Raw genomic sequence first — 12,818 nt, 5'->3', positions numbered from 1 at the left:
AGATACCATATCCGAACACACACGCTTCAGTGATGTAAAGGTGCTGTTTAACCATCAAATTCCTATCGCGTAGGCCTATATTTTTATCACAGACAATACAGATTAATTATTGAGAGTTTTTTTATTTATTTTTTTACAATAAAATACTATATGTAATTGTATTACTATTCAGCAAGATTTTACTTACATTTTTTCACCCAAACTCGTGATTTTTAAGGAAAGTAGCTCAAAATTATGGGCGTGTCTTCAGATACGCTAGGAAACCTATTGCGCATGCGCGGTACGTGTTGGTAGCACATTCTGAGAGTTAGGACAGATTGTCAGAACACCTGCAAGGGATTTCCTGCTAGAGCAGTCACCAAGATGAAACCCTGCGACACGCCTTTGACCTGATTAGTGCCAAGCCTGTGAGACATGTCTACGTCTTGCAGTTCCTAAAGTATGTAGGTTTTCTGTTCACAAATTAAGTTCAGAAATTGTTCTCTGCTTGCTTTATTGTAATTTTTTAAAACACTAGTTGGGTTTCCATCCAACTATTTTATAATTTTTTTTTTAATTGTGAGTAATAATTCCTGAATGGAAATGCTTGATATGTGAATAAACTCTAAAATTCACTATAAATGTAATGCACTAGACAGAGGTGGACCATTGGTGCGCATGTTATGAGAGTGGGAGAGCTTGATGTGACTGGCCTAACAACAGGTCCAACCTAATAACAGTTCATACGCACAGTCAATACATCCGTGATATATGCTCGTCCAATAAAGGCAGCCATGTCTATCAACATTAGGATGCGCTTGTCATTTAAAGTCACATAAACAGCAACTTCAGCACAAAACATTTGTTTAATAAAATAAACAGCCAAATTGTCACAAAACATTACAATAACAAGTTGAAACTCATATACAAACATGTCAACATATCTATAAACATGATGTCTGTTTACATTAGGTGACACTATGCGTTTGACACACAAACACACACAATCACACACAAAAACACACACACACACACACACTAATTAATGTCCCAAATATCTTCCCATAACATATGACTAACACCACAAAAGAAAGGAAAATATAAATAAAACAAAAGAGTTACACACTTCAAACAGGTGTGTGTGTGTGTGTGTGTGTGTGTGTGTGTGATATCATTTCAAAAGATATATCTTCAATTAAAGGTCATTGTATCATGACAAAACAGAGTGGACAATAAATCAAGGGACACTGTGAGAATGTAACTCTAAACTCTTAATTGCATTATTAAATTATTTAGCACTTATTTTTGTCAAAGATGTTTACATTTACATTTATGCATTTGGCAGACGCTTTTATTCAAAGCGACTTACAGTGCACTTATTACAGGGACAATCCCCCCAGAGCAACCTAGAGTTAAGTGCCTTGCTCAAGGACACAATGGTGGTGGCTGTGGGGTTCAAACTAGCGACATTCTGATTACCAGTTTACCAGTTATGTGCTTTAGACCACTACACCACCACCACTCCACATGTTCAGATGTTCTGGGGAACATGTGGAAACAGTGCAATAGATGAAAATGAATTCATTGAAGTATTTGAAAGTACAAGAAAGAACACATTTTACTATGCTGTAATGCAAAGCATATTATATTTGAGCTGAGAATTACATACATTTAAGACTTTAAACATTTGTACTAAGCCTATCAAAATTGTAATCGGTTTAAAATGGAAGTCTATCTAACAATTATCTGGAAAGGGTAAATAAGGAAGGATTGACCATTTCTTTGTTGAAAGTGCAACAGGATCTCCGGTATACTGCATATTTATTTAATGAAAGGTATACTTGTAAATATTAAAATGATAAACTCTCTTATCAGGATATGTAAATCTTAAATGTGCACTTGTTTTACTATTATTCGGCAAACTCATGTGATCATATGTTGATTTAATGTCTTCTCTTTTCCTCAGTGTTAAAATAATGTTGGACAATTGATTGATTATGTAAAAATGTACGTTGACATGCAATACATAAATAAAATGTAAATTTGAACCTTTTTATTATTTTTATTATTAGAATGTTTCCTTTGCGTTCACCATTTTCAATGAAAATCTTTCCAAGGGTGTGGCATAATATCATTATTATGAAGAAGTACAATCTGATTACCACAATTAATTCATGCATAAATGTCAAATGTTTTCAGGTGGCGTTACAACCCACCCACAACAGCACTCTTTGTACTTGACTTGAATTTACAAAAGTTTGATTGAAAGTTTTAGACACATATCACAAGATGTTTTTACAGATGTTTGACTATGATCGCTCTTCTGTGAATCTCTATGCAGATCTCCACAGCTCCATGATAATAGTGCAAATAAAGGTGTTTTATTGTTTTACTTGATAACATCTCATATTCATGTTATTGACAGGACACATAAAGGTGAATGGTACTCAAATACATAGATCTTATCCCAGACAATCAAATACAATTTCATCCCATGATGTTTGTTCACTCAGTGTCATTTCAATTATAAAAGTGGGGTTCTTCATGAAGCGTCACACAATTGACACTGAAGCTAAAGGCAACTATCTGAAAAACCTGGTAAGTTTTGAATGCAGCACTTTACTCAAAATTTACTCAAGTAACTTTAACATTATCTTTAACATTCACTGTGTGTGCAGTATACAGTATGAGTGCAGACATATTACCTTTGCTGCTTATTCATTTCCAGGTTTATCATGGCAATGCTGAGAAATCTTCTGCTTCTTTTCTGTTTATTCTCCCTGCAGAGTGCAGCAGGTAACATTTATGTTCCATTGCAAAAACTCATTGTCATTCAAGATGGAATGAACAATCACAAATTTGAGTTGTTTAGTAATGGATATGGATAACTGTAATAACTTACAATATTAATCAATAAAATGTTGTTGGCTGTGAATATTGTAAGACACTAAAGTTTTTGTACTGTGCAGCTAAAAGGTGCCCATTTGGATGGAAACCTTTTGGAGTACAATGCTACAAATACTTCCCTCAGCAGGTTAACTGGCCAACAGCAGAGGTAATGATAAAGTTGTTGAGTGTGGGGGAGTGAAATGTTCATTGTTCATAACCAAAAGTTGTTGGGGGGGTTGTTCATGCCCAAAAGGGTTTTGAAGCTTGGGGATTACCAAACTAGATTGCGCAGCCTTAAAGCCCTGGGCATCACCGGGCATTCAAGGACCCCCTGGTAATCAAGGGCCCCTGGGCACTGGCCCCATTGGCCTGGTCGGTAATTCGTCCCTGCATAGAAGCACTACAGAATGACGTGGTTGCTTCAGAAATTGTGCTTTCATCTCAGTGTTGCTTTTGATGATGCCATCAGTTAGGTTTAGGTTTAAGGAAGGGTGGTAGGAATTAACATCATCTGTTAGGGAGACAATTTAATTGTGGCCATTTCACCTCGAAACTGCCGTGAAACGTGTAACGAACACTTAATGTCTTTTTGCACAAATGTTCCCACAGTTAAGTCATTTTCATGAGATCAGGCTAGAAAATAAATAATGCAGGAAACTAATAATGAGGAAAATATTTACAGACCCTAAAATAAATGTAATAAACTTTATAATAAAAAATAAAAATACATCAAAAATACTAATACGCAATGTCACTAATACTTTTGTGTATCTTTCAGAAAAACTGTCAAAGTGTTGGTGGGAATCTGGCATCTGTGCAGAGCAAACTGGACAATGATTTTCTACTGAGTCTAGTTCCTGTATCCTCACGTGCTTGGATTGGCGGTCATGATGGTGAAGTAGTAAGTCATCCTAATTTTAAAATGAAGATGAAACAGAAGTCACATTGTGAAGGGACATAAATGTATGCACATAACAATAATGCAATGACTGGATGGAGAAAAGCAGTTTTCCTGTTTTCACTCATTAGGATGGTCAATGGATGTGGACTGATGGGTCTGTATTTGACTTCATCAACTGGGGCTCTAATGAACCGAACAATTACAATGTTCCTGAGAACTGCTTGGAGATCAACTTAACCAGTAAGAAAGCAATCTGGTTTCTTGAATCTTTCAATATTTATTTATAGTCCTGGTGTGGTAGTTTCACATTCAATTGTAATATAAATAAAAACGTTTTGTACTGTGACATATAAATTGGCATGCCCTATTTTAAAAAGTGTATTTAATGTCCATTCAGGTGAACGCCGTTGGAACGATGAGCAGTGTTCAGTTTTAATGGGCTTTCTTTGTGCTCAAAGTCTTTGAGATCATTTGTTACTTCATACATTTCAATATTATGACTGTATCTGCAAAAATAAGAATAATAAGAATAATTCTGTAACTTTAATTTGAGACTGTATATCTTTCAGTATATAAAAAAAAAATCTCTGAAAGACTCTTAAATCATTAAAAGCATTGAAAAACAAATCTTGTGCCGTGTGGAGTTTAACTCAAAGTTACATAAAACATGTAAATATACTGTATATATATATATATATATATATATATATATATGGGTTTCTTCAACTTCAGGCAATTTCATGTCCCAAGTGTTGATTTTTATATGAAGGTCTTGTTAAAACTGAATTAAAAACTTTTTACCAGGCCGTCATCATTTCTTTTTTGGTACTTTTCAATTACTTTTATGTACAGATTTGACTGATTTAGTCTTGTTTTACCCAGACTGTCAGTATTATACTATGAAAATTCATTATAAAAAATACAAATTATCGGTTTATAGTGTTTAAAACTAAGATCATCCAAACAAATAGCGAAAATAAACATAAACCATTTCAATATATATATATTATTATTACTATTATTATTATTATTATTATTTTATTTTAGTTTTGGTCAATTCCACCACACCAAACCAATTTTGTCTTTCATTTCTTTTCAAAAGTTAGTGTATTTGTTTCAGTTTACAAAAGTGCCAGTGAAGAGCTTGAGATGTAAAATGAGAAAATAAAGTAAATATCCATCCATCCATCCATCGTCAACCGCTTATCCTGTGTACAGGGTCGCGGTAAAGTAAATATCACTAGTGAATATTTTTATTGGCTGTCATTTACAATCAAGCTGCAGTTTTATCTAAACATCCTCTTGAGACTCAGTCATTCATTGTTGTCTTTTGTAGAGGAAATGTCGTTTTTTTTAATATAAATTTCTTGAAGATCCTCCTTGCCACCGTTGTACATCTTAGGGTATCTTAAAGCAGACACAACGGGCTTTACAGAGATACCAAATGTTTTGTGATTTGGCCACGAGGACTTCCTCTGCTTGGTCTTTAAATATGTTTGACTTCACAATTTAGCACATTTAATGTATGGTGACATGTGTCCTGTTTCTTTTTTGTTTGGCTGATTGTTTTTTCAGACCAGAAAATTGGCTAAAAATCTCCAGAATTTGGTTTTGTCTTCATATTTATGTACTCTCTACAGTTCACTGAGTTCACTGGTTTATATAGTCCTGGAGGGCATTAACGGGATAGTTTCCCCAAAAATACAATTCTCTCATAATTTACTCACCCTCATGCCGTCCAGATGTGTTTGACTTTCTTTCATCTGTTGAACATAAACAATGATTTTTAGATGAATATTACAGCTCTGTAAGTCTTAACAATGCAAGTGAATGGATCACAAAATTTCAATGCTCCAAAAGCACATAAAAGCAGCATAACAGTAATCCATATGACTCCTTAAATCCATGTCTTCAGAAGTGATATGATAGATGGTAGCGGGAAACAGATCAATATTGAAGTCCTTTTTTACAATAAATCTCAACTTTCACTTTCACATTCTTCTTCTTTTGTTTTTGGTGATTCACATTCTTCATGCATATCATCACCTACTGTAAAGGAAGGAGAATTTATCATAAAAAAGGACTTCAATATTGAATATTCTGAAAATATCTGTTTCTCAACCCACACCTATCTGTCACAAACGCTTTCGAGAGCACCTCTGCGGTCGGCCACCGGAGATCCGATTCACCTGAGTTCTAATTACCCACATACTGGGCTTGATTAAATTCACAGCTGATTCCCATCCCAGCTCCCTCTATTTAAGCTTCACGCAGTGACACACTCAGGGCGAAATCTTGTTTGTTCCGGCTACACTACTGAGCGTTCTACTACCATTCCTGTTTGATTATCTGCCTACCGACCCTGCTTGCCCTGTTGTCTACAATTGATTACTGCTTGCCTACCTGAACCTTGCCTGTCTCTTCGTGATTGCCCTTGCTGCCTGCCCTGACATCCTGCTTCCCTCACAACGCTCCTGCTCTGCCTACATTTGCCCTGATTCCCCATTGCTTGACCATTGCTTGCATATATCTGTGAGTTTCAATAAAACACTGCTTATGGATCCCAGCCTACCTGTGTCTTTGTTACAGAAGACTTCGCCAAACATCGATCCAGTGGTGATATCACGTATGGCTGAAGAGCTCACCACCCAAGCGAATCAGCTATCTGCACAACACCATCAACTCGTGGATGAAATTATGCGGGCTGTACAAGCTCTCAGCCAGCTAGCACCGGCGCCCACCGCGCCTCCAGCCAGCCCAGCGGCCGACGCCGTTCCTCACTACCAACCGATCACCGGCCCTCGCCTCGCACATCCCGAGAAGTTTGACGGTACGCCCTCGAAGTGCAAAGGCTTCTTCATGCAGTGCACGGTCTTCCTCTCCCAACAACCGGCGCTTTACCCCACCGACGAGAGCAAGATCCTCTTCGTGTGTTCAGTGCTCATGGGCAGAGCTCTTGATTGGGCTAACGCGATCTGGTCCAACCAGGGTTTCGCCCAAACGATCTTCGAATCCTTCATGGACAGCCTGAAAACCGTCTTTGACCACCCCGAGAGTGGTAAGAGCCCGGGCGAACAGCTACTAGCCCTGCGTCAGGGAAATCGCACGGCAGCGGATTACGCACTTTCCTTCCGCACCCTCGCTATGCAGACCGGCTGGCCGGAAAGCCCCCTCAAGCTCCACTTTCGACAAGGGCTGAGTGCCGAGCTTCAGTCTGAACTGGCCTGCCGCGACGAAGGTATGTCTCTTGATCAATTCATCACTCTCGTCATACGCCTTGACAACCTCATCCACTCCAGGCGGTCAACCCGGTGGTTCGCGCCGGCAGCTCCGACTCGCTCATTCCACGAGGAACCCGTACCGATGCAGGTCGGTCGGACCCATCTCTCTCACGAAGAGAAGGAACGCCGCCTCTCGCACAACCTCTGCCTCTACTGCGGTCAAGCGGGGCATCTACGTGCCAACTGCCCGCGACACCCTTCACAGTCCGAGAGTCCATCCAGAGAGACCGGCCCTCCGCCCTCGAGGTCCACCCCGGCGCCGACCAGCTCCTCGCTTCAGGAGCCGCTTATAGGAGGGGGGTTCTGTCACAAACGCTTTCGAGAGCAACTCCGCGGTCGGCCACCGGAGATCCGATTCACCTGAGTTCTAATTACCCACATACCGGGCTTGATTAAATTCACAGCTGATTCCCATCCCAGCTCCCTCTATTTAAGCTTCACGCAGTGACACACTCAGGGCGAAGTCTTGTTTGTTCCGGCTACACTACTGAGCGTTCTACTACCATTCCTGTTTGATTATCTGCCTACCGACCTTGCTTGCCCTGTTGTCTACGATTGATTACTGCTTGCCTACCTGAACCTTGCCTGTCTCTTCGTGATTGCCCTTGCTGCCTGCCCTGACATCCTGCTTCCCTCACAATGCTCCTGCTCTGCCTACGTTTGCCCTGATTCCCCATTGCTTGACCATTGCTTGCATATATCTGTGAGTTTCAATAAAACACTGCTTATGGATCCCAGCCTACCTGTGTCTTTGTTACACTATAATATCTCTTCTGAAGACATGGTTTAACCACTGGAGTCGTGTGGACCACCTAACAACGAGTAGGCTTCTGACCCATAACTTTTCAATCTACTGAGGTGATGCCATAGTACTGTTGAGTAAATTGTGATTATTATTTTATAAATTGTTTTACATGTATAGAGATTCTCTCTAAAACCAAAGCAACCAAAGCAAAAAACAATTAGCTTCTGACACGATTGGATATTTGCTCACCATATTTTGCACTGTACATTTACTTTGCTGCTAAATGTGAAAATACAAATGCATTTAAATACAACTTATGCTATTAAACTTTGTGAAAATACTGTGTGTCACACTGCACCCTTGTTAGTTTTAAATGCTCTTCCCAGATGAAGGACCATTGAACTGGTTTGTCCCGTAATTATATCAATTGTCTTTTGCTGCTCTCAGTGGTGCCTTTTTAACTCCTGATATCAAATAATTTCAATTAAAATGATTAAGTAGGTAATACATATACTGTACACGATTCTTAGGCTACAATGTCTAATATCGTATTATAAAGCCTTTGTATTTTATTAATTTGTGTTATTTTAAAGTATTACCCATTTTACTATGAGGGTCATTCCTACAATTCGGTGACATTTCGGCTTTAAAACTCAAAATATGAATTTGCAAGTATCCTTATGTTTCATCATTAACCCTTTCATACGTATCATTACATATTTGTGATGGTTAAAGCTGAATGTATCCCTGGGAAATAATTTAAAGAGTTTTACTTTTGTTAAAGGTGAAGTCTGTAAGACTCAGAAACCCTTGTTATTAATGACACCTGTGGCAGTTAAGTGAACTGCAGCCAGCTACCTGTTGCGCTAGCTTGGACCAAAACAATGACGTAAAATACAAAGAGACTGAATGTGATTCACCAGCATCATGCTGATAGATGAGGTAGCATAATTAAAATCACACAGTTTTACTACAAACTACAAAATAATATTGAGACAATATATATTTTTTGACTCTGCAGGCTGGAACAGGGCTAAAACAAAGTGTGGATAAAGGTCTGACTATGCGAGACTGTAGTTTGAAGTAATCACTTTTCTTTGCATTATACATTGACTGCATTTATACGATAGCATATGTCGGCGGTAGCTAGTTAGCCAGCTTTATCAATTGCTGTTAGCTACATTTTGAACATTGTCTAGCATTAATTTCATGTGTTATTGCAGTTTAGCTAAAATGACACAGATCAATCCTTATGGCACTATATTTCACATGCTTTGCAGTTATGTAAGCTTACCTGTCCAATTCAGGGTCAGTTTTGATCCCCAAAACCAAACGAAGGTTCCTCCAGGAATCAAATGCCCTGCCGATGTTCACTCTAGTTTTTGCTTGACCACGATCACGTTTCCACTTAGCAAGATGGGATTCAGTAGAAAATGTTTTTTTGTTTTGTTTTTTTGGTTAATCTGTGTTTGTGTAGGAGTCGGTGTTGTGCTGGGAGCCGGCCGTTTACTGGATTCCATCTGTAAGATAGTGGAATCCAGTAACCAGTTTGTTGTCACAGTTGAATAGCGGAAGAGAAGCTATTACTGTCTGAGGCAAGGCTCTCAGGAGCGTGGATAAACGTCACATCCTTTGGATTATCCCCACAAAAGGTACCCTCTCCCTTCGCATAAAAATCAGTCTACAGGTTTTAATAGGTAAACTAGGAAGTCCGGGAAGGGCTCATTTTTAAAGTTGCGTTACAAGCCGTTCACACGTTGGCAAAAAAGGTGAATATTATATTTTACATACTGCACCTTTAAATAAATGTTGCAATGTATATTGTTTTAATTAAGTAGAGTTATTTGTTGTTGTGTTGAAAATGTATTTCATTTAGTACGTGTGTGTTTATGTTTATTGTAGTGTCAATAGTGTGAACTTACATGTGTAATGTAAGACAAGTGTAGAATGCATGGGGAGCAGTTGTCTCCTTTTTATAGCGTGAAAAACGTTATTTTGTGTATGTAATTAGTTAGGCTGTCAAACGAGAGCCAGAACTAATATTACAGCAATGGGAGTGACGACAAATAAGGACTATTTCCCCACTAAATATTCCTGTTGTGTTTCCGATCTGCCATTAACTAAAACAATGAATGAAGTAATCACTGCAATCATGGATGAGACAGACTTCTAATGCCAGGAGGTAAAATCAGTTTTAGTGAACCAAGGATTTATGGTACTTTTCTGTTGCTTTCTACTCTAAATCGAGTGAAGAGGTCTTATTCTTGGACCACTATGTACACCAGCAACGAACAGGCCTGCTACGGTTCAATTAAAAAATATATATTGCCGGATTATAGAAAAGAATAAGAGTTAAAAATGTATACATTATAAATATATTCTTGGGTCCACAGATGCAAATAGAGTGACAGATTAAAAACAAAAAAAAAAAAAACACATGTAACAGGTACATAAAGTGTACTGTTAAATGTATGTATATGTTGCCGGGCTAACAGCTTGCTGTCAGAGGAATGAAAGGTCCAAAACACAGGCAAACTTAACTCAGGGTCTTTTATTTCCGACTGTGACCGTAGAGGCACAGCATTAAAAAAAAGTAGCTTTGGATTTTCGGGGTTGAAAATGTTTTAGGAAACATAAAATCCAGGAATTTACAAAAGTACAGAACAAAACCTAAATGTGGCTTTTCTGTAACTATAACACCAAAAGACAACGGCAGTGGCCTTTACACTCTTTCTGTAAATACAAACAATACACAGTAATTCAACATGCACTTCAAAGTTACATAAAATTCACAATACTTGCATGAAATGTATAGAAAACTTCCATATCAAAGAAATAAACTCACTCGGTATTGACGAACACAATCTGGGTCTCACAGAGGGCCTATTCAGCAACTATTTCTCCCCTCTGCATTTAACAAGAAATATATCACTTAACTGTTACATAACAAACAATTATACACATAATATCACTCATTACAGAACAGGTAAGTAATACAACAAACTTACGCTCTTCGATAGATCAATGAACAGTATTTTTGGACACAAAGAGAAACACTTCACATGGCTCACGATCAGTTGTCATCAATCGTCACATATTGCATCGTCATCACCTCAGTTTACTTCCCACTGATTCAATATCGAGCTAATACAAGTGGATATCTTTCACCCTTTTGTTTTTTTATCGAGTTATCACTTGTATATCTCAACACACGGATAAGGCAACATATACTCTGCTGATCGCGCTGCTCACACTCTGCTACCCGCGCAGCTTCGACACTAACTCCCGCGATACTGACTTCCAGACGAGAGCTCAGCAACCAAAGTTTTAAAGGGCCAGCGTCATAATTTAACAGAATTGAATCAGTATCTGTATATATCATTCATGCATTACTAGTACTATATGACATCAGTCCCAATTACACATTTATATGTAAGATCTTTTCACTTCCCCTGGTTACACTCTCCCCTGCTGACAGTCAACGTCCTCGGTGACTACTAACTTTTGTTTATTCCTCAAGCCCCCGCTGGAGTCCCCCTGAAGTGTAAAGGACCATACCTGCCAACACCTGGGAAAGCAGATCAGGGCTCAAAGTCATTGAATTACAAGCCGACTTAGGTAATCTATTTAGATTACTGTGTACCCCAGCTGTTGATCTCTGTGTCTTACGCGGCTCAGGACATGGTATCTTTAACTGAGCTCTACTTTCTTTTTTCCTTCTAGGTGCGGGTACAAGCTCCAACACCGACGCTTCAACAGGTAAGTCAATATCTTCTGACTCTAATCCAACAGGCTCAAGCTCTACTTCCAGAGTTTCATGAGGAACCTCATTAATTTCCTCCTCCTGATCTCTAGTCCTACTACTAGGTTCCATAACTTGTGGTTCTTGTACTTCCAGTGTTGGTTTAAGCCTTGGTTCCTCCCTTGGACATCGGACTTCTTCCACCAACACACACTCTACATCCAGTGATGGCATCTCCATCTCCAAAACTGGGGTATGTATGTCCTTAACAGGTGGCTTCCGAATTCTTGGTGCTGGCACCGGAACCTTATTCATGTAAGGTCTGAGATTGGATCGGTGTACCCTTCTTATCGGTCCTCCTTCCATAGGCTCTACCGCATATGTTGATCCTTGGACCTCTATTACTTTATACACAGTAGATGACCATGCGTCTTGGATTTTGTTCCTCCCGGGAGGTCGATGGCGCAGGTACACACACTGTCCAACCTCCACTGCTGGGCAATACACTTTCTCTTCTTGCTGTGCCACTCTGTCTGCCGCTTTTCTCTCCACATACTCTTTTGCTCGGACATGTGCATCCAGGAGTCTTTCCTTGTGTGCGTTCAGCCAGTCTTGCCCCAAGACAGCATCTGGTTCTTGGCCCAGCAAGGCATCGATCGGAAGATGGGGTTGAATGCCAAACAGCAAATGATATGGTGAATAGCCTGTTGAGGAATGTGGCGTCACATTATAGGCATACACAAGCTCTGCTAGGTGCTCTGGCCATTTGCGTTTTTTTTCTGGTGGGAGCGTTCGTAGGAGGTCATGGAGAGTTCTGTTGAACCTCTCGCACTGTGGATTTCCCTGAGGGTGATGTGGTGTCGTGCGAGTTTTCTTTACTCCATAGAGCTTGCAAAGCTCAGCAATGACAGCGCTCTCAAAATTCCTACCCTGGTCAGAATGTAGGCGTTGTGGCACTCCATACTTCAAAAACCATTCTTTTAGGATGATCTTAGCCGTAGTCTCTGCCTTTTGATCACGGGTTGGAAATGCCTGACTAAATTTGGTGAATACGTCCGTCACCACAAGGACATTTTCACGGCCATCTGTAGCTGGCTCTAGAGTGGTAAAATCTACTGCAACAACTTCCAGTGGTCGGGAAGCTAGAAATGGTGTCCAGGGTGCTTGGATTTTAGGGTGCGGCATCTTTGCCAACACACACCGCTGACAACTTTTCACCCATTTCTCCACATCCTCGTACATACCTCCCCAAAAGCACCTTTGCTTTAACAAGCTCAGGGT

At 39.5% G+C, this 12,818-nt stretch overlaps 2 protein-coding genes across 2 annotated transcripts in view; both read left to right on the top strand.

The window, feature by feature from the left end:
* The first annotated feature begins 2,541 nt into the window (after window positions 1–2,541).
* LOC127641330 (ladderlectin-like) overlaps window positions 2,542–12,818 on the top strand; it is a 31,439-nt gene continuing 21,162 nt past the window's right edge. The window contains exon 1 of the mRNA XM_052124289.1: window positions 2,542–2,577. The gene's annotated coding sequence lies outside the window, so the exon portion shown is untranslated. The remainder of the gene's footprint in view (window positions 2,578–12,818) is intronic.
* LOC127641334 (ladderlectin-like) lies at window positions 2,708–4,396 on the top strand. Its single transcript, XM_052124296.1, has 5 exons — window positions 2,708–2,775; window positions 2,949–3,034; window positions 3,647–3,769; window positions 3,898–4,009; window positions 4,167–4,396. Exons 1-5 carry the CDS (start codon window positions 2,715–2,717, stop codon window positions 4,232–4,234), a joined length of 450 nt encoding a protein of 149 aa, XP_051980256.1. The 5' UTR covers window positions 2,708–2,714; the 3' UTR covers window positions 4,235–4,396.

Source organism: Xyrauchen texanus, chromosome 50 (assembly GCF_025860055.1).
Source record: "Xyrauchen texanus isolate HMW12.3.18 chromosome 50, RBS_HiC_50CHRs, whole genome shotgun sequence".
Taxonomy (NCBI): domain Eukaryota; kingdom Metazoa; phylum Chordata; class Actinopteri; order Cypriniformes; family Catostomidae; genus Xyrauchen; species Xyrauchen texanus.
The sequence above is the reverse complement of the archived record's forward strand: the minus strand, read 5'-3'. Positions and strand labels throughout refer to the sequence as shown.